This window comes from Lontra canadensis, unplaced genomic scaffold, assembly GCF_010015895.1.
Source record: "Lontra canadensis isolate GAN:19392208 unplaced genomic scaffold, GSC_riverotter_1.0 scaffold121, whole genome shotgun sequence".
Classification (NCBI taxonomy): domain Eukaryota; kingdom Metazoa; phylum Chordata; class Mammalia; order Carnivora; family Mustelidae; genus Lontra; species Lontra canadensis.
The window spans coordinates 37,884-60,872 of NW_022631115.1; the positions used below are offsets into that span (position 1 = coordinate 37,884).

Below are 22,989 nucleotides of genomic sequence, written 5' to 3' on the forward strand. Positions count from 1 at the left end.
TTATTCTGCTCCATTCTGTTTTTTCTAATTATAACTTTGTATTGGATTTAACCTTGATCCCTTTCTATTGCCTATTTTTATGTTATAGTTTCTGTGAATTTTTAGAAGAAGGCAGAATTCAAAAGAGCTTTTATAATTTCTGTTCTTTTCTTGTAGTTTGCAAAAATATGGCCACTTGTTTATTTAGTTATCTTCTGGTTCAGTTCCCTTCCTACGCTCCATCTGAACCTTTTCTTTATCTCTACCATCCCTGTGCTGCTGAGCAGATTCCCCTGCCAGCAGTTTCTCTGCAGTGTGACATCCGGTCTAAGAAGGTAGTCCTGGCTGACAAGTGCTAAGTGTCTTAAACTGCTCCTACTCCTTTGGATGTCCTTGGGATTGTTTCAGGTACCATTTCATCCTCAGATTGCCTGCTTCATAGTGAACACCACATGTGTATGTACTAAGATCCTCCTTTGTTCCTTCACTTCTCTCAGCTTTGCTTTCAGATAGAATCATATGCAGGACCTTTGGAGGGTTGAATATATTTGTCCTCACCTCTTTGTATTTTCGAATTTGTTCTCTGATTGTACAGTTTGTATGCTTTCTTGTTACTTTTTTTTTTACATGGGGATTCAGAGACATTCAAAAGCTATGCCTTCACCATTGCCATTCCTGGGTTCCCATAGTGTTAATAACTAATGTATTTTTAATGAAGTTTGTTTGATTGTTTTGTTTTGTTTTGTTTTGTTTTGTTTAAAAACCATCTCCACAGAGAAAAAGAAATTGGGATATAGAATACCCATCCTTTCCAAGAGGGAGTCCACTAAAGTTCCGAAGAGCAGGTCTCAGGACAGTGGGGGCAGCTGCTTCCCTCTCTGAAGCATGGCGCAGATGTGGAGAAGGATTTCAGGACACTTCTGGGACTCTGGTAAAGTAATTAAAAATGGTTTTCCTTGAATGCCAATGGATACTTAGATTCCTGAGTAATTATATTTCTTTGGAATTCCCTTCCTTATTTCAGGACACAGTAATTGGTCCAGTCTTTTTGTTTTTGTTTTTGTTAAATCAGAGAGAGAAAGAGAGAGAGAGAGAGCTCGCACAATCAGGGGGAGGGAGAAGGGACAGGCAGAGGGAGAAGCAGGGTCCCTGATGAGCAAAGAGCCCAGTGTGGGACTGGATCCCAGGACCTGATCATGACCTGAGCCGAAAAGGCAGACACATAACCCGCTCACCCACCCAGGTGTCCCCTTACAGTTTTGAATTCCTTTACTAATTTTGGCAAGTTAGTAATCACATCTTCATGCCAGGCCCAGCCTTTGTACTTCGTTGTAATGAAATCTTTGGGCATCCTACTCTTGATGAGAAGTATATTTATAAAATGCTTGTATACTCAGGATCTGTTGCCAACAAGATATTATGGTTAATTTTTGTATATATGCTGATTTTGAAATACTTACAGATATGTACAAAATGGAATACTATTATAAACTCTTAATGGTTAGTTCTCTGTTTAGATTCTGATAAAATATAAAAATACATTTGTGTATGAGGAATATGTGCTTTGGGAATACTTATTGGTTAATATCAATAAAAGAGGTATATTTTAAGGAGGGTATTATTTAAGGCTTGGAGTATTTAAAAAATATTTTTGATTTTAGCCCTTGTCACATAAATTACTACATTATCATTATTATTATATTATTGTCATCTTCCTACAGTCATTAACAGCTGAAAAGAAGATCATTACAGAAAAGAACCTCAAATTATCCCCTAGACCCAAGAAAGGTAATATTTTGTTGGTTTCTTGACAGAAAAGGCATAAGGCTAATACATCCTTCTTTGATTTATTTCCATAGTTTGGATAGACTGTATATTTATGGTTTAAAAACATCAATGTAAAAAGGTAATTTTTGAGAAATCGCTCATCTTTGTCACCATCTACCCCATTTTTTCCTTGCCTCCCATAGATAATAAAATTTTTTATGTACCCTTCCTGGTTTATTCTTATCAGCAGAGCTCAGTAGGTTAGCTTAGGCTCCCAGTATTTTAAAAAATTCTAATTTGGGAAATACGGTTCTGAACTGTGATAAAAGGATTATCATATTTCAGGTAGTGAAATTCTTACTTGGTGAATCAGTTAGGGAAAGCTTTCATATATAGATAGTAGGAAACTTTTAGAGTGTTTGAAGAAATAGGGTTGAATTTATCTCCTGCAACAAGAAGTTTAGGGAGTCAGACCTGTTTTGAGTTCTGCAGCCTTAGTGTGGAGTTTATTCTTGTGGTCATGAGGTGGAAGCTAAGTTCTCTGGGCCTAGTTCTCAGGAGGGCTGTAGGTTGTGAGAGTTTTCTCCAAGTGTACTTTTCTTCTGGGAAGGGATTCCCTCCCCAGGACCTCTGCCTTTGGCCAGAACCTGTTATATAGGGTCACTCTACAAAAGGGACTTCAGTGAAATTAAAGATTTTTAAATATCTATATTGCTGCTTAAATAAAATTGGGTTTCTGTTAGTAAAGAAGAAATACTAGGGAGACTGCTGGCTCTGCTGCCACACTTAGTGGGTAGGCAGGGAAAGTCCATGCTTGAGACCTTAAGAGATCTCTTTTGGCTCCTTGGGGTCCTGACTATGTAATCTTGGGAAAGAAGGTGAACACACTAAGCCTCCGTTTCTCCATCTGGGAAATGCATAAAAGAATGTGTACCTCATTGGGTTATTGTAAACCAAAAAAAAAAGTAATAAAATGTCTATTTCAAAGGCTTGCACTTAGTAATTGCTTAATTGATGGCAGGAATTGCTATGTCTGATGGCAAAAAGAGCTGTCTGAAAGCCTCCTAAAAATTATGCAGACTGGGAAAACTTTCTGTGAATAAGAGCTATACAGTTATTTCACTAATATTTAGGGGGTTCTTTTTATGAAAAATAAAAATGAAAATAAGATTTCCCCAATTCATAAATTCATAAAACACTATGTAATAAACTGGCAATGTCTTTTGTAATTCCATAATCTTTTTTTTTTAATTAACATATAATGTATTATTTGCCCCAGGGGTACAGGACTGTGAATCATCAGACTTACACATTTCACAGCACTCACCGTAGCACATACCTTCCCCAATGTCCATAACCCAGCCACCATATCCCTACCCCCCCACCCCCCTGGCAACCCTCAGTTGGTTTTGAGAGATTGAGAGTCTCTTATGGTTTGTCTCCCTCCCAATCCCATCTTGTTTCATTTTTTCCCTCCCTACTCCCCATGATCCCCCACCTTGCCTCTCAAATTCCTCATATCAGAAGATCATATGATAATTGTCTTTCTCTCATTGACTTACTTTGCTTAGCATATTACCCTCTAGTTCCATCCATGCCGTTGCAAATGGCAAGATTTATTTCTTTTGATGGCTGCATAGTATTCCTCTGTGTGTGTGTGTGTGTGTGTGTGTGTGTGTGTATACACGTACATACCACATCTTTATCCATTCATCTGTTGATGGACATCTAGGATCTTTCCACGGTTTGACTATTATGGACATAGCTGCTGTAAACATTTGGGTACACGTGCCCCTTTGGATCCCTACATTTGTATTTTTAGGGTATATACCTAGTAGTGCGATTGCTGGGTCATAGGGTAGCTCTATTTTCAACTTATTGAGGAATCTCCATGTTTTCCAGAGTGGTTGCACCAGCTTGCATTCACACCAACAGTGTAGGACGATTCCCCTTTCCCCATATCCTCGCCAACATCTGTGGTTTTCTGACTTGTTAATTTAGCCATTCTGACTGGTGTGAGGTGGTATCTCACTGTGGTTTTGATTTATATTTCCCTGATGCTGAGTGATGTTGAGCACTTTTTCATGTGTCTGTTGGCCATCTGAATGTCTTCTTTACCGAAATGTCTCTTCACGTCTTCCATCCATTTCTTGATTGGATTATTTGTTCCTTGTGTGTTGAGTTTGATAAGTTCTTGATAGATTTTAGATACTAGCCCTTTATCTGATGTGTCATGTGCGAATATCTTCTCCCATTCTGTCAGTTGTCTTGGTTTTATTGATTGTTTGTTTTGCTGTGCAAAAGCTTTTGAACTTGATGAAGTCCCAGTAGTTCATTTTTGTCCTTGCTTCCCTTGCCTTTGGCGAAGTTTCCTGGAAGAAGTTGTTGTGGCTGAGGTCGAGGAGGTTGCTGCCTGTGTTCTCCTCAAGGATTGATGGATTCCTGTCTCACATTGAGGTCCTTTATCCATTTTGAGTCTGTTTTTGTGTGTGGTGTAAGGAAGTGGTCCAGTTTCATTCTTCTGCATGTGGCTGTCCAGTTTTCCCAACACCATTTGTTAAAGAGACTGTCTTTTACCATTAGACATTCTTTCCTGCTTTGTCAAAGATGAGTTGACCATAGGGTTGAGGGTCCATTTCTGGGCTCTCTATTCTGTTCCATTGATCTGTGTGTCTGTTTTTGGGCCAGTACCTACTATCTTGATGATTACAGCTTTGTAATAGAGCTTGAAGTCTGGAATTGTGATGCGGCCAGCTTTGGTTTTCTTCTTCAATATTCCTCTGGCTATTCGGGGTCTTTTCTGGTTCCATATAAATTTTAGAATTATTTGTTCCATTTCTTAGAAAAGAGTTGATGGTTATTTTGATAGGGATTACGTTAAATGTGTAGATTGCTTTAGGTAGCATAGACATTTTCACAATATTTGTTCCGGTCCAAGGGCATGGAACGTTTTTCCATTCTTTTGCATCTTCCTCAATTTCTTTCATGAGTACGTTATAGTTCTCTGAGTACAAATTCTTTGCGTCTTTGGTTAGGTTTATTCCTAGGTATCTTACGGTTTTGGGTGCAATTGCAAATGGGATAAAATCCTTAATTTCTCTTTCTTCTGTCTTGCTGATGGTGTATAGAAATGCAACTGATTTCTGTGCATTGATTTTATATCCTGACACTTCACTGAATTCCTGTATGAGTTCTGGCAGTTTTGGAGTGGATTCTTCTGGGTGTTCCACATAAAGTATCATATCATCTGCAAAGAGTGAGAGTCTGACTTGTTCTTTGCCAATTCGGATGCCTTTTATTTCTTTTTGTTGTCTGATTCGGATGCCTTTTATTTCTTTTTGTTGTCTGATTACCAAGGCTAGGACTTCTAGTACTATGTTGAGTAGCAGTGGAGATAGTGAACATCCCTACCCTGTTCCTGACCTTAGCGGAAAAGCTCTCAGTTTTTCCCTGTTGAGAGTGATACTTGCTGTGGGTTTTTCATAGATGCCTTTGATGATATTGAGCTGTGTACCCTCTATGCCTACACTGTGAAGAGTTTTGATCAAGAAGGGATGCTGTACTTTGTCAAATGCTTTTTTTTTTTTAGCATCTATTGAGAGTATCATATGGTTCTTGTTCTCTCTTTTGTTAATGTATCGCATCACATTGATTGATTTGCGGATCTTGAACCAACCTTGCAGCCGTGGAATAAATCCCACTTGGTCGTGGTGAATAATCCTGTTAATGTACTGTTGGATCCAATGGCTAGTATTTTGTTGAGAGTTTTTGCATCCGTGTTCATTAAGGATTTTGTTCTGTAATTCTCCTTTTTGTCTGGTTTTTGGGATCAAAGTAATGCTGGTCTCATCAGATGAGTTGTGAAGTTTTCCTTCCATTTCTATTTTTGGAATAGTTTCAGGAGAATAGGTATTAATTCTTCTTTAAATGTTTGGTAGAATTCCCCTGGGAAGCCATCTGGCCCTGGGCTCTCATTTGTTGGGAGGCTTTTTTGATGAGTGTTTCAATCTCCTTACTGGTTACGGGTCTGCTCAGGTTTTCTATTTCTTCCTGGTTCAGTTTTGGTAGTTTATTTGTCTCGGGGAATGCATCCATTTCTTCCAGATTGTCAAATTTGCTGGCGTATAGTTGCTCATACTGTGTTCTTATAATTGTTTGTATTTCTTTGGTGTCGGTTGTGATCTCTCCTCTTTCACTCATGATTTTATTAATTTGGGTCCTTTCTCTTTCCTTTTCGATAAGTCTGGCCAGGGGTTTATCCATCTTATTTATTCTTTCAAAGAACCAGCTCCTAGTTTCGTTGATTTGTTCTCCGGTTCTTTTGGTTTCTATTTCACTGATTTCTGCTCTCATCTTTATTATTTCTCTTCTCCTGCTGGGTTTAAGGCTTTCTTTGCTGTTCTTTCTCCAGCTCGTTTAGGTATAGGGGTAGGTTGTGTACTTGAGCCCTTGTTTCTTGAGAAAGGCTTGTATTACTATATACTTTCCTCATAGAACCGCCTTTGTGGTGTCCCAAAGATTTTGAACATTTGTGTTTTCATTTTGATTTGTTTCCATGAATTTTTTAAATTCTTCTTTAATTTCCTGGTTGACCCATTCATTCGTTAGTAGGATGCTCTTTAGCTTGCATGGATTTGAGTTCTTCCCAACTTTCCTCTTGTGATTGAGTTCTTGCTTCAGACCTTTGTGGTCTGAAAATATGCAGGGAATGTTCCCAGTCTTTTGGTACCGATTGAGACCTGATTTGTGACCCGGGATGTGATCTATTCTGGAGAATGTTCCAAGTGCACTAGAGAAGAACGTGTATTCTGTTGCTTTAGGATGGAATGTTCTAAATATATCTGTGATGTCTATCTGGTCCAGTGTGTCATTTAAAGCCTTTATTTCCTTGTTGATCTTTGCTTAGATGATCTGTCCATTTCAGTAAGGGGGGGGGCGTCTTAAAGTCCCCTACTATTATTTTATCATTGTTGATGTGTTTCTTTAATTTTGTTATTAATTGGTTTATATAATTGGCTGCTCCCACGTTAAGGGCATAGATATTTAAAATTGGTAGATCTTCTTGTTAGACAGACCCTTTAAGTACGATACAGTTTCTTTCCTCTTCTCTTATTATACTCTTTGGCTTAAAATCTAATTTATCTGTTGTAAGGATAGCCACCCCAGCTTTCTTTTGATGTCTATTAGAATGGTACATTGTTTACCACCCCCTCACTTTAAATCCGGAGGTGTCTTTGGGTCTAAAATGAATTTCTTATAGACAGCATATTGATGGGTCTTGTTTTTTTATCCATTGTGATACCCTGTGTCTTTCAATTGGGGCATTTAGCCCATTTCCATTCAGGGTAACTATTGAAAGGTATGAATTTAGTGCCATTGTATTGCTTGTAAGGTGACTGTTACTGTATATTGCCTCTGTTCCTTTCTGGTCTATGTTACTTTTAGGCCCTCTCTTTGCTTAGATTTGAGTGTTTCCTGTGGGGCTGGTTTGGTGTTTGTAAATTATTTTAGTTTTTGTTTGTCCTGGAAGCTTTATCTCTCCCATCTGTTTTCAATGACAGCCTAGGTGGATATAGTGTTCTTGGCTGAATATTTTTCTCATTTGGTTCTCATAATATATCATGCCCATCCTCTCTGGCCTGCCAGGTCTCTGTGGATAGGTCTCCTGCCAGTCTAATATTTCTACTGTTGTATATTACAGACCTCTTGTCCCAAGCTGCTTTCAGTATTTTGTCATTGTCACTAAGACTTGTGTGTCTTACTTTTAGATGATGGGGTGTTGACCTGTTTTTATTGATTTTGAGTTGGGTTCTCTGTGCCTCCTGGATTTTGATGTTTGTTCCCTTCCCCAGATAGGGAATTCTGCTATATTTTGCTCTAATATACCTTCTGGCCTGAAGGTATATAACAGAAACCTTCTGTTTCTTCTTCTTCTGGGATCCCAATTCTCATATTGTTTTGTCTTATGGTATCTCTTATCTCTCGAATTCTCCTCTTGTGGTCCAGTAGTTTTTTGTCTCTCTTTTGCTCAGTTGCTTTATTCTCCATCATTTGGTCTTCTATATCACTAATTCTCTTGTTCTTCATTTATCCTAGCGGTAAGAGCCTACATTTTTTTATTGCACCTCATCAGTGGCATTTTTTATTTCAACTTGGTTAGATTTAAGTTCTTTTATTTCTCCAGAAAGGGATTTTTTTCCTGGAAGGGGATTCTCTAAATATTCCATGCTTTTTTCGAGCCCAGCTTGCATTATCATCATTCTGAACTCTAGTTCTGACATAATGCTAATGTGTTTATTGATTAGGTCCCCAGCCGTTGGGGCTGCCTCTTGTTTTTGTTTTTTTTTTTAATTTGTGGTGAGTTTCTCAGCCTTGTCATTTCATCCAGATAAGAATAGGTGAATGGGGAAACAAAATACTAAAAAAAGGTAACAACAACCCCAGAAAAATATATCAACCAAATTAGAAGAGACCCAAAACCAGGAGGAGAAGAAGGGGGTAATAAATAAATAAAGAAATATTATATCTGATATATATATTTTAGACTGGTGAATAGAACAGAGCCACCCACTTATATTTTGGTCTGTAGAAGAGCCTACCATCCGACATTTTGATGAAAGAAAAACATATATATACCAAAAAAGGGTAAACTCAATGAAGGGTAGTTATATGACTATAAAGTTGAAAATTTAAAAAGATTCTAAAAAAGGAATTGATAAGAAGTTGGTTGAAAAAAGAAAAAAAAAAGAGAAAAGAATATGATCAGGCTAGATAGATACAAGAGCAAAGCCATGTACTAGATTTATGGTATATTTTGATTGTTGGAAGAAATTCTATCCCAGTATTTTAAAGAAATAAAAGACATATATGTGTACAAAAACTTAAGGTTAGATACGAGGGGATAAAATATGACTATAACAATGAAAATTTAAAAATTTAAAAAAGTATTGATAAAATAGTTAATAAATGTTAAAATTGGAAGGAGAGTTAATAGAAAAGAAATAGACTAAATCAGTAGTATAACAAAAAGAAAATAGAATAACAAAAAAATAAAATTTTAAAAATTTACCTTCAAAAGGATCATAGGGAAAAAGCCAGGAAGTCTATGTTTTGCTTTTCCCTACCTCTGTAGTTCCACAGATAACTTGGTCTTGGCTGGGTGTTTTTGCTGATCTTGTGGGGGAGGGGCCTGCTTCAGTGATTCTCAAATGTCTTTACCTGGTGGAATTGCACCCCTATTGCCAGGGGTCAGGCTAAGTTATCTGCTTGGGTTCGTTCTTGGTAGCTTTTCTTCCCCGAACGCTTTCTATACCACTTTAGAGGACGGGAATGAGGATAGTGGCCTCCAAATCTGCAGCCTATAAGAGCCAAAAGCTCAAGGCCGCACTCTTCAGTGCACCCGCAGAGAAAAGCAGTCAATCCATCTCATCTCCCTGGTTTCTGGCCGCACTCCATTCTTACCCGGTCTGTGTCCGAGCGTTTCTGTCTCTGGCTCATGGTCCTGTTTGAGGTTTCCAAATCCAACAGATTCCTGCAGTGTGCTCCCGCACTGCTCCTCCCAAATGAGGACGAGGGGGCATCTCTGGATCTGTCGCTTGTGGGGTCCCTGCTCAAAGAGTAGTGGCCCGACTGTGCCTTGGATCATGGTTTAAGGTAATCCCGAGGTGAAAGTCCACTTTTCAGCTCCATCTTTACAGCTGAATTCCCCGATCCCATACCTGTGATCCCATATCTGTGAGCTCTGTCACCCTCAGACACCCCTGGTGTTTTTCTGTCCCTGTGGGTCCTGACACCACACTGTCCCAGCGAGGGCTCCATCCCCTGCTTTGCCTCTGGAGCAATGTCTCTCAGTGGAGCAGACTTCTAAAAGACCCAATTTTGTGCTCCGCTGCTCTCTCACTTGCCGGGATCTGACCTCTCCCTGCCACGTTCTATCTTCCCAGTGCTTCAGATTCATTTTGCAAGTCCTACCTTCTGGAAAGTAGTCAATTTTCTGTTCCTAGAATTGTTGCTCTTCTCTTCTCTGTCCTATTGAGTTTGTAGGTGTTCAGAATGGTTTGATAACCATCTAGCTGAACTTCTGGGACCTGATGATATTTCATTCTCTTACTGCTTCACCATCTTGCTCCTCTAATTCCATCATCTTCTGATGGAACTGTAGAATTTAACTTTTCTTGTTATTAGTGCCAAATTATGTGATTTTCAAAGATCGCTTTAATTCTGATTTCTAAATTGTCATAGTATATGTAGAAAAGATTTTCTTTTACAGATGTGGCTGTTATTTTTTTGGTGATTTTAAGTAAGTGTAGCCATATTCAACTTGAGGAAAAAAGGAAATATAAGGGGCGCCTGGGTGGCTCAGTGTGTTAAGCCGCTGCCTTCGGCTCAGGTCATGATCTCAGGGTCCTGGGATCGATTCCTGAATCGGGCTCTCTGCTCAGCAGGGAGCCTGCTTCTCTCTCTCTCTCTCTCTCTCTCTCTCTCTGCCTGCCTCTCTGCCTACTTGTGATCTCTCTCTGTCAAATAAATAAATAAAATCTTTAAAAAAAAAAGGAAATATAAAATAAGCTCTGAACTTGTGTTTAATTACAGAAAGATCTTTTGCGATGGTTTCCCTGTGCCAATATATGTTCGACCCACCCTCCTGTTCTTTGTACTTCATAGAATGATCAGTATATTCTGAAAGGCTGAAAGAGCTTGCATCAATGTATAATTACTGTATTTACAACATAACTGCCTGTTGAGGCAAGTAAATATTGTTAAAAATTTAACAAAAACTGGTAAACAGAAATTGATAGGAATGAGGGTCTCAAGGTATTTCCTAGAACTGACTCATTTTTTAAATAGTACCTTTTTTAAAAAAAATTTCCTTTTTAGTGCAGGAGAGTGGGGGGCAGAGGGAGAGAGAGAATTTTAAGCAGTGTCTATTCCCCTTGTGGAGCTGTACATGGGCCTTGATCTCATGACTCTAAGATCATGACCTAAGCTGGAACCGAGAGTTGGACACTCAAGTGACTGAGCCACCCAGATGCCCTAATAGTAGCTTTTTTGGGTTTGTTTGTTTCAAACGATTTTATTTATTTATCTGACAGAGGGAGAGAACAAGTAGGCAGAGAGGCAGGCGGGGGGGGGCTGTGGAACCCAATGAGGGGCTCAATCCTAGGACCTTGAGGTCATGACCTGAGCTGAAGGCAGAGGCTGAACCCACTGAGCCACCCAGATGCCCCCCAATTGTAGCTTCTAAGGTATTAGTTTCAGACATAATATTAACAGAATTTTTAGGCTGGGAAGTAGTATTTTTGTGAGAGCTGGAAAGGAGAACTGGGGGAATATACTTTTGCAGAATGTGCCCAAAAGGGGAGATATGTCTCTGTGTCTCTCTTTCCTCAACTGTAAGGCACTGTAACCAGAGAAGACTGAATAAGGTAGGAAATAGGCAATGGGAAGGAGAGGGAAAAGGAAGAAAAAAGATTATACACTTGAAAATAAGAGCCTGGAACCTTTATAGATGATTTTCTTTGAAAAGTAGAACTTAAATATATATATATATATATATATATATATATATATATATATATACACACACACACACACATACATACACATACATATATTTATTTATTTATTTTATATAATAATATAACATAATAATAAAAATATATATATTTTTTACCAAAGTGAAAGGTTTTCTTTTCCTTAAAAAGGTTTTTTTTCCTTAAAAGCCATACAGATTTTCTTCTTAAAATTTTTGTTTTTGAGGTCAGAAATGCTTGTTCCTCAAGAGGAGTCACTTAATTTTTTTGTTTGTTGTTGTTATATTTGTTGAATTGCTTTTCTCCTCTTTGTATCATTTGTTTCCAAAGGGCAGAGTTTTCTTTGTTGCTCTTCTGTATATCCTAGGTGTAGTAGTTTGCCAGGGCTGCCATGATAAAATACTAGTAATAAAGTTTGCAAACTGGGTCATGTGAATAACAGAAACTTACTATCTCACAGTCCTAGAGGCTACTTGCACCCAAAATGATGGTATTAGCAGGATTAGTTCCTTCTAGGATCTGCTCTAGGGTTCTTGCCTTGTCTTGTAATGGTTGTGTTTCTATGTGTTTCTTCACTCTTTGTGTATCTTCACTTTCCATGTGTGTGTCTTCACTCCTTGCATGTGTCCAGATTTTCCTTTCCTATAAGGACACCTGTCCTATTGGAATAACTTTATCACCTCTGTAAAGACCCTGTCTCCAAATAATCACATTCTGGGATACTGGAGTGTTAGAACTTTAACATGTGAATGACCTTTGGGGTAACACAGTTCAGCCTGTAATACCACATGCTAGCACAATGCCTGGCTTGCAAAGGGCGCTCATAAATGTTTACCTGTTGTAGCTATTCTCATAGTCTAGCTGATATCCTTCCTAGAATTTCACTGGACTGGGTCTTGATTTCAAGGGTACCCTTCAACAAATAAAATGAGTTGATATTAAATTCCTGGTAGTGGTTTTATCTGCATAACTTATGTAAAGTTTCTGTAATTCATGGATTATGAATTCCATGAATTCATTATATAATCTGAAAGTAGTGATAACTTTCCTTCCTTCCTGTCTTAGTCTGATCACACTAATAGACCAATAGACCAGTAATAGACCAATAATACCATAGACTAAGTAGTTTAAATGGCAGAAATTGGTCCAGAATATTCAGAATATAATATACATATTATAATACCAGAATATGCAGTGTGTGGTGAAGACTCACTTCCAGGCTCATGACTCTACCATCTTGCTGTTGACTTACATGGAGGAAGGGGCCAGGAATCTCTCTGGAGAATTCTTATATAGAGCACTAATCCCATGAGGGCTCCACCCTCATGACCTAATCACCTCCAGAGTTCCTACCTCTTAATCCCACTAAGTTTCAGCATGTGAATTTTTTTTCCTAAAATTTTTTTTATTTATTTGACAGAGAGAGACAGCAAGAGAGGGAATACAAGCAGGGGGAGTGGGAGAGGGAGAAGCAGTCTCCCCACTGAGCTAGGAGCTCTACCTGACCAGACTCTGGGATCATGACCTGAGACAAAGGGAGATGCTTAACAATTGAGCCACCCAGGTGCCCCAGAACTGTGAATTTTAAGGGATACATTCTCTCCTTCTGTCATATTCCACTCTTTCCTTTTCAGTTTACTCTTCCAGATGCATAATAATAAAAGGGACTGATATGATAATATCTTTTGTAAGTAAATACACAGCTTAGTTTTTATTAGCTATTTAAATCAATATGGATGAAGTTTAGTTTATTTTTAATTTTATGTTTTGAAGGTAGACAAGTTTAGTAATTCTGGATGTTCGTGGCACCAAGTAAGTGTTTAGTAAATGTTTATATTTAATGCTTTTGTGCCTTTGTAAGTGCTGTTTTTTCAGACATCATTTTGTCAGTGAATCTATTTTCCCGATGAACACATATTGGAGCACTTGCTTTTTTTGTGCCACTGTTATGTGTGACATACCTCGAATTTAATAGTTAATTTTTCTTTTTATGATTTGTGTTTTAGACTATGCATTCCTTAAGAGAGAAGTTTTCTTATTTTTCTGTTTCCTTAAGACTTTATCAGTTGTTATGTAAATATGTATTGAATGAAACCATTTAACTTCTAAGCCTATTTCCTCTACAATAGAACTTGAATTATAATATCTAACCTCTTAATCTCATTGAAATATGTCTAAGATTTTTTTTAAGTTTTAGCATTGTAACTAAATTGTAAACATAAGCAGAAAAATTTATTTTTTTTAGGTGTGTATTCCTTTTCTGATCACTGTTAGTAAAGTTTCCTCTCAACTTCCTATTACATCAAGATGGAGTAGCCCCATTCTTTCTAGGTTTCCTATTAGAATGACAAAGTAAAAAATGGTGACAACACCGAAATGCTGTCAGTGATACGGGATATGTTATGTTACTGATAGGATTGTAAAATGGTACAGCCACTCTGGAAAAGTTTGGCAGTTTATAAGACTAAACATGCAATTACCATACAACCTGTTAATTGCCCTTTGACATTTATCCCAGAGAATGAAAATTACTTTCACATAAAACCCTGTGTACAATGTTCATAGCAGCTTTATTCGTAATAGCCCCAAACTAGAAACAACACAGATACCCTTTAGTGGGTGAATGGGTAAACTATGGTGCATACATGTCATGTAACAATACTTAGTAGTGGAAAGTGTTGATACACAGAACAACTTGGATGAATGTCAAAGGAATTATGCTGAGTAAAAGAAGCCAATCCTGAATTGTCACATAGTTTGATTCCATTTATATACCAGTCTTGAAATGACAAAATTACAAAAATGCAAAGCTAATTTGTTGCTAGACGTTGAGAATTGGGTAAGGAGGGTGGCTAAGATGTGGCTTTATAAAAGTAATGCAAGGTACTCTCATGGTGATGGAATTGTTTTGTGTCTTGTAGGTATCAGAATCAATATTCTAGTTGTGATGTTACACTATAGTTTTGCAGATTGTTACCATTAAAGGAACTGGATAAAGCATACAAGGGCTCTCTCTCTCTCTCTCTCTTTTTTTTTTTTTCCTACAACTCTATGTGGATCTACTGTTACCTCAAAATGACAAATTTAGTTAAAAGAGTTTATTAAGTGTTTTTTTTTTTTTAAGATTTTTATTTATTTATTTGACAGAGAGAGATCACAAGTAGGCAGAGAGGCAGGCAGAGAGAGAGGAAGGGCGGGGGGAAGCAGGCTCCCTGCTGAGCAGAGAGCCCGATGCGGGACTCGATCCCAGGACCCTGAGATCGTGACCTGAGCCGAAGGCAGCGGCTTAACCCACTGAGCCACCCAGGCGCCCCGAGTTTATTAAGTGTTTTTAAGCACATTGTGGCTGCTAGGACTCCTAATATGATACAGGAGGCACACAGAAGCATTTCTCTTGTACAGAAATACTGGTTATATGGTTTGTTTTGTGTTTTGTCTTGTTCTTTTGGTTCCATCAAATATTCTAGAAAGTTATAGTTGTATAATTAGTTCAAGGTTATTTTTTTTAAATTTTCATTTGTGCTATAGTCATTTTCCTTATTTTTTTTTTAAACTTAATTAGTTCATTTTTCTTCGTAAATTTGGTTTTAATTCAGAGAATCTTAGGTTCCACATAGAACTTTACACAGGCTGATCTAAGACATGGCTTTCACTCTCATCAGAATTTTGTTATTTGTGACTTTGACAGAGTAACATGTATAAAATTTCATTCTGACAAATAACTATATCAGTTGAATGTGTTTATACATTTTCTTTTTCTTTAACAGAAAGTGCTGCATCTAAGAGTACCGGTGAGCTAAAAGATATAACATGGAGTTCCAGTGAAAGTGATCTGTCTGATGAGGATAAAAGAGTTTTTAAGTCACAGGGATATAATGGACATGGTTCTGGAATAGACAGGTTTTATACCAGGAACAGGACTATTTCATGTCCAGAAGATGGAGCCAGTGAAGGTAAATTGATAAATTGATAAGAAATCCTCTTTCTATTTTATATTGGGCTCAATATTGGAAAAAACTTCATTCCTTTTCTAACAGTATTAGTGAGGACCATACTGTGTCTTTTCCTTTATGCTCAGCCCTTTATAGACATTTTCTCATTTAATATTTTTCACACAATTCTAAGAGCTAACTATTACAAGTATTATTTTTATAGCTAACAACTTAAGTTTGAGCAGTAGAATTGGTTGGGATTCCACTTAGGTTCTCTACTGTATAATGTTGTACCTATATTGCTCCTTGCTGATGAGGTTTCGGTAAATACTATGATAGTAAATGTGTGGTAGAAATATAATACACATTTCTGTTTTGATGACATTTTGTATTGTATTGTGTTTTTGACAGTGTATTTTATTTGTTTATTAAATTTTTATTGTGTTATGTTAGTCACCTTACCGTATGTCATTAGTTTTTGATGTAGTGTTCCAAGATTGACTGTTTACATCTAACACCCAGTGCTCCATGCAATATGTACCCTCCTTAATACCCATCACCGGGCCAACACATCCCCCTGACCCCCTCTCTTCTAGAACCCTCAGTTTGTTTCTTGAAGTCCGTAGTCTCTCATGGTTCATCTCCCCCTCCAATTCCCTCCCCTTCATTTTTCCCTTCTTCTCTTAATGTCCTCCATGCTATTCCTTATGTTCCACAAGTAAGGGAAACCATAAGATAATTCACTTTCTCTGCTTGACTTATTATACTCAGCATAATCTCCTCCACTCCAATCCATGTTGATGCAAAATTTGGATATTCATAATTTCTGATAGCTGAGTTATATTCCATTTTATATATGGCCCACATCTTCTTTATCCATTCGTCTGTTGAAGGGCATCTTGGCTCTTTCCACAGTTTGGCTATTGTGGATGTTGCTGCTATGAACATTGGGGTTCATGTGCCCCTTCTTTTCGCTATATCTGTATCTTTGGGGTAAACCCCAGTAGTACAATTGCTGGGTCAAAATTGTTTTTTGTTTTTTTTGTTTTTGTTTTTTTTTTTTTGAGGAACCTCCACACTGTTTTCCAAAGTGTCTGCACCAGCTTGCATTCCCACCAGTAGTGTAAGAGGGTTCCCTTTTCTCCAGATCCTCTCCAGCATTTGTTGTTTCTTGCCTTGTCGATTTTTGCCATTCGAACTGATAGAAGGTGGTATCTCAACGTGGCTAATGATGATGAATATTTTTTCATGTTTCTGTTAGCTGTTTGTATGTCTTCGTTGGAGAAGTGTCTATTCATGTCTTCTGGCCATTTTTGACTTGATTATTTGTTTTTGGGTGTTGAATTTGAGAAGTTCTTCATAGATCTTGGATATCAACCCTCTCTCTGTAGTGTCATTTGCAAATATCTTCCATTTCATGGGTTGCCTCTTTGTTTTGTTGACTGTTTCCTTCGCTGTGCAGAAGCTTTTGATCTTGATGAAGTCCCATCTGTTCATTTTTGCTTTTGTTTCCTTTGCCTTTGGAGACGTGTCTTGAAAGAAGTTGCTGTGACAGATGTTGAAGAGGTTACTGTGTTCGCCTCTAGGATATTGATGGATTCCTATCTCACATTGAGGTCTTTCATCCATTTATCTTTGTGTATGGTATAAGAAAATGGTCAAATTTCATTCTTTTGTATATAGCTGTCCAATTTCCCCAGCACCATTTATTGAAGAGACTGTCTTTTTTCCATTGGATATTTTTTCCTGCTTTGTGGAAGATTATTTGACCATAAGATTGAGGGTCCATATCTGGGCTCTCTACTCTGTTCCATTGGTCTGTGTGTCAGTTTTTGTGCCAGTACCATGCTGACTTGATGATCACAGATTTGTAATATAGCTTGAAATCAGGCAATGCGATGTCCCCAGCTTTATTTCTCTTTTTCAACATTTCCTTGGTGATTTGGGGTCTTTTTTCTGGTTCCATACAAACTTTTGGATTGTTTGTTCTAGCACTTTGAAAAATGCCGGTGGTATTTTGATTGTGATGGCTTGAAAATATGGATTGCTTTGGGCAACATACACATTTTAGCAATGTTTATTCTTATCCATGAGCATGGAATATTTTTCCATCTTTTTGTGTCTTCTTCAATTTCTTTCATGAGTGTTCTATAGTTCTAGAGTATAGATCCTTTACTTTTTTGGTTAGGGTTTCCAAGGTATCCTATGGTTTTTGGTGCTATTGTAAATGGAATTGATTCTCTATATTTCTCTTTCTACAGTTTCACTGTTAGTGTATAAGAAAGCAACTGATTTCTGTGCATTGATTTTGTATTCTGCCACATTACTGAATTGCTGTATGAGTTTAGTAATTTGGGGGTGGAGTCTTCCAGTTTTCCACATAAAGGATCATGTCATCTGTGAAGAGAGAGAGTTTGACTTCTTCTTTCCCAGTTTGAGTAACTTTTATTTCTTTTTGGTGTTTGATTGCTATGACTAGGACTTCAAGTACTATGTTGAACGATAGTGCTGAGAGTGAACATCCTTGTCATGTTCCTAATCTTAAGGGAAAGGCTCTTAGCTTTTCCCCATTGAGAATGATATTTGCTGTGTTTTTCATAGATGGATTTTATGAAACTGAGGAATGTTCCCTCTATCCCTCTAATTTGAGGAGTTTTAGTCCAGAAAGGGTGCTGTATCTTGTCAAATGCTTTTTCTGCATCAATTGAGAGAACCATGTGGTTCTTTTCTCTTATTAATTTTTTCTGTCACATTGATTGATTTGTGAATGTTGAACTACCCTTGCATTCTCAGGTATAAATCCCACCTGGTCATGGTGGATATTCTTTTTAATATATTGCTGGATCGTATTAGCTAGGATCTTGTTGAGAATCTTAGCATCATATTCATCAGGGGTATTGGTCTGAAATTCTCCTTTTTGATGGGGTCTTTGGTTGGTTTGGGGATCAAGGTAATTCTGGCCTTATAGAAAGGATCTGCAAGTTTTCCTTCTGTTTCTATTTTTTGAAACAGATTCAGGAGAGTAGGTATTATTTCTTCTTTGAATGTTTGGTAAAATTCCCCAGGGAATCCATCAGGTCCTGACTTCTTTTTGGGAGGTTTTGATCACTGCTTCAGTCTTGTTCCTAGTTAAATAACTAGGAATGAGATTGTCTGTTCAGGTTGCCAATTTCTTCCTGTTTCTGTCTTGGAAGTTTATACGTTTATAGGAATGCATCCATTTCTTCTAGGTTGCTTAATTTATTGGCATATAGCCGTTGATAATAATTTCTGATGATTGTTTCTATTTCCTGGGGGTTAATCGTGATCTCCCCCATTTCATTCATAATTTTATTACTTTGGGTCATTTCTCTTTTCTTTCGGATTAGTTTGGCCAGTGCTTTGTCGATCTTATTAATTCTTTCAGAGAACTGGCTTCTGGTTTTGTTGATGTGTTCTGTTACATCTCTGGTTTCTAATTCATTGATCTCTGCTCTCTTCTTAATTATCTCCCTTCTCGTGAGTGGGTTAGGCTTAATTGGTTGCTGATTTTCCAGTTCTTTAAGGTATAAAGATAGTTAGTGTTCGGGATTTTTCTATTTTTTTTGAGTAAAGCTTGGATGGCCATGTATTTCTCTGTTAGGAACGCCTTTGCCATATCCCATAGGTTTTGGACCAATGTGTTTTCATTCTCATTGGTTTCCATGAATTGTTTAAGTTCTTTGACTTCCTGGTTGACCTAAACGTTCTTGAGCAGGATGGTCCTTAGCTTCCAAGTGTTTGAATTTCTTCTAGATTTTTTCTTGTGATTGAGTTCCAGTTTCAAAGCCCTGTGGTCTGAGAATATGCAGGGAATAATCTCAATCTTTTGGTATCGGTTGAGCTCTGATCTGTGACCCAGTATGTGGTGTATTCTGGAGAAAGTTACATGTGTGCTCGAGAAGAATGAGTATTTCATTGTTTTAGGGTGGAATGTTCTGTATATTTCTTTGAGGTCCATCAGATCTCTTGTTTCTTTGTTGATATTCTGCTTAGATAGTCTGCCTGTTGCTAAGAGTGGACTGTTAAGATCCCCTACAATTAACATATTGTTATCAGTATGTCTCTTTCTTTTGATTAACAGTTGGCTTATGTAGTTGGCTGCTCCCATGTTGGGGGCATAGATATTTGCAATTGTTAGATCTTATTGGATAGACCCTTTAAGAATGATATAGTGTCCTTCTGTATCTCTGACTGCAGTCTTTAGCTGAAAATCTAATTTGTCAGATACAAGGATTGCTACCCCAGCTTTCTTTTGCAGTCCATTAGCATGAAAGAGAGCTGGTTTTCCATCCCTTCACTTTCAGTCTGGATGTATCCTTAGATTCAAATGAGTCTCTTGCAGTCAGCGTATGGATGGTTCCTGTCTTTTTATCCAATCTACAACCTCGTGCCATTTTATGGGAGCATTTAGGCCATTCACTTTAAGAGTGATTATTGAAAGATACGTTTTTATTGTCATCATGTTTCCTGTAAGGTTCTTGTTTCTATAGATTGTCTCTGTAATTTTTGTTCTACATCACTCTTTGGGGTCTTTCTTCTCTTATAGAACTCCCCTTAGCATTTCTTTCAGGGCCGGGTTAGTGGTCACATATTCCTTCAATTTTTGCTGGTCTTAGAAGCTCTTTCTCTCTCCATCCATCTCTGTCCAACTAAATGACAGCCTTGCTGGATAGAGTATTCTTGGCTGCATGTTCTTCTCATTTAGTATCCTGAATATATCTTGCCAGCCCTTTCTGGCTTGCCAGATTTCTGTGGACAGGTCTGACGTTATTTTGATGATCCTCCCTCTATACGTCAGGAATCTCTTCCCCTAGCTGACCTTAAGATATTTTACCTAGTTTAAGGTTCACGAGTTTCAATATCACATGCCTGGGGGTCCATCTCCCCTCGATCTTGGGGGGTGTTCTCTCTGCCTCTAGGACATGAACAATTGTTTCATTCCCTAGATTAGGGAAGTTTGCAGGTATGATTTGCTCAAATATATCTTCTAGTCCTCTCACTCTCTCCAGCCCCCTCAGGGATCCCAATAATTCTGACATTGGAACATTTCATGGTGTCATTTTTTCTCTAATTCTGTTTTCATGGATTCTAAGTTGTTTGTTCCAGGCCTCTTCCTGATCCTTCTTTTCTGTTAGTTTGTCTTCTAGATCACTAATTTGTTCTTCTGCCTCATTTACTCCAGTTGTTAGAGTATCTAGATTAGATTGGATCTCATTGATGGCATTTTAAAATTCTGCCAGATCAGCTCTCACTTCTGCGCTTAGAGAATCTGTGTTGTCATTAGGCTTTTTCTTCATCCTAGCTATTGCCTGCATAACTGTTACCCTGAAGTCTATTTCTGATGTCTTGCTTATATCCATATCCTTTAATTCTGTTGCAGAGGTCACAGTCTCTGAATTTTTCCTGTGTCGGGGATTCCTCCTCCTAGTCATTCTGGTCAAGGGTGGTTGAGGGAATGTACAGAGTTCAAAGTATTGACCACAACTCAAGCAAGATGCACCTGTTTTATAGGGACCTTAAGGTTGTTAGTCTCTTGTTCTTTCAGCCTGTCTTCTGGGGGAAGTTCCTGCTGCACTGTTACTCAGGCAACCCTGTTTGGGCAGAATTGCCCTGCCCCCTGTGGGGGATATGGGCTTAGTGAAAACTGGTTTTGTGGGGGGGGGCTTTTGTTTTCTGTCAGAGCAGAAGTGACTCTATCCAGTCTTCTGTCTCAAAACAGAGAGATCACAGTCTGTTCTCCAGAAAGCCCTACAGGCCACACTGTCTCTGTCTTTGTCTTTGCTGCTGAAAACCCCAGCGTCCTGGGTTGTGCACCCCACAGCAGCACTCCTAGCGCTCACTTCCAGGTCCAGGCATATCTGTGCCCTTTGTGCTTCTAAAACCACCAGCTGCCTCCAGTTCCCACGTCTGCCTCCAGAGCTCCAGGTTTCAGTCTGGGGGGCTGCCCTAAAGGCCTTTCCCCGAGGCTACCAGTCTGTGAATCTGTGCCCTGTCCCCAGCATGGGACGCTTTTGGGCTCCTGTGTTATTTCACCTTCCCAGCGACATTGCTTTTGGTAGCTCCCTCCCCTTTCTGTTTATCATCCAGTATCTGCCCACAGAATCATGGCTCCCTGCTTCGTACTTCAAAACCAGCCACTGGAGATATTCTGTTGGTATAGATCCTGATAGATCTTCTTAATTCTCAGGCTGATTTCATGGGTGTTCAGAGTGGTCTGGTAGATATCCAGCTTAATTCAGGGGACTGGTTGAAATAGGGTCCCCTGCTTCTCTGCCATTTTGGCCCCTGTTTTTGACAGTTTAAAACAAGGTTTCCCATTGGGGCCATTTGGGGCCAGAAAACTCTTTGTGTGGGATAGGGGGCTTTCCTGTGCAGCGTAGGGTGTTTAGCAGCATCTCTGGCCTCCGTTCACTAGTGACAGCTCTGCCAGCCCCAGTTTTTGTTGTTTAAGATTTTATTCATTTATTTGTTAGAGAGAGAGAAAGTGTGTGCGTACACACAAGTAGGGGGAGTGGCAGGCAGGGGGAGAAGGCTCCCTACTGATGTAGGTAGGACTCAATCCCAGGACTCTGGGATCATGACCTGAGCTGAAGGCAGATGCTTAACTGACTGAGCCACCCAGGCATCCCTCCCCAGCTTCAGTTGTCACAGCTAAAAATGTCTCCAGTTGTTGTGAGATGTCCGCAGAAAGGCAGAATCATCCTGAGTTGAGAACCGTAGACTTAGAATTAGGAAGATCATGTCTTTTTATAGTTTTTAGGGTGTATAGCTCATCTAGAGTATTTAGAAGTCTTAATGCTTTCAAAATAACCTTCATATGAGTTGGTTACTTGGTTAAGGTTATGTTTATACAGACAAACCCTGTGGAAAGGGATTATATACCTTTGGCCACTTTGTATGCCATCTTGGTAACTACCAGTTCATATTCTAGTAATAAACAGGTGAGGTGGTATTTTAAGGTTATACATAAGCTCACAGGGCTTATTTATTAATTCAACCATATGAAATGAAATTTGTTGTTGGGTAACTCTTGGTCTTTACACATCTAAGAACATTTTGTTATTAAAAACTATGTTTTTTTGTTGGTGGATAGTATGCTATCATTAAATGAGTTGAGTATGCTATCTCATCTCATTAAAACTGCTATTAAAAATTGTCTATTTCTTTCTCTATGAAAAGACATAGTAGTTTTCAAAATTCTAAGAATGGAAAGGTACTTTGAGCTAACTTCTTTGAAATGTGTTAACAAATTGTTGACTTTTCTTAAGCAAGTTGACTATTAGGTAACAAGTACTTGATCCCTTTGAGTGTATCTAATCATGTGTGTAACTGCTGGCTTATCTTTCTCTTCTCTGTTCCTTTTCCGTCTCCTCCTCCCCTCACTGCTCTTTACCTTTAGTTACTGTTTATCATTCTTGTTTTACCTCAGACACTTGGCTGGATATAATGTATGTTATTTTCTTTTTTATCTACTATATCTTTTATCTATTATATCTACTATATCTTGTGAGCTGAGTGCCCTCAATTTACAGAAGGAATTTGGGACTCAGAGAAGTCAAATCACTTACCCGGAGTCACATAGTTAACAAATGTGCCAATTAATATTTATAGTTAGGGATGTCTAACTTCAGTGCTCTGTGCTTCAACACTGTTTTGGTGCTTAGGAGACTTGGCTTCTTATCAGAATTACCAGGTGAGTTTTTCTTTTTTTTTTTTTTTTCTTTAATTTCTTTTCAGTTTTCCAGAATTCATTGTTT

General features: G+C 38.3%; 1 protein-coding gene across 3 annotated transcripts in view; it reads left to right on the forward strand.

The window, feature by feature from the left end:
• Window positions 1-320: 320 nt before the first annotated feature.
• SPIDR (scaffold protein involved in DNA repair) overlaps window positions 321-22,989 on the forward strand; it is a 490,566-nt gene continuing 467,897 nt past the window's right edge. Inside the window, exons 1-4 of one of the 3 annotated variants that reach the window (XM_032841172.1) lie at window positions 321-387; window positions 755-910; window positions 1,701-1,767; window positions 15,047-15,232. In XM_032841172.1, coding sequence (XP_032697063.1) covers window positions 367-387; window positions 755-910; window positions 1,701-1,767; window positions 15,047-15,232 — 430 coding nt within the window. In that variant the 5' untranslated portion in view covers window positions 321-366. The remainder of the gene's footprint in view (window positions 388-754; window positions 911-1,700; window positions 1,768-15,046; window positions 15,233-22,989) is intronic. The other 2 variants (XM_032841170.1, XM_032841171.1) reach the window with 2 other exon arrangements.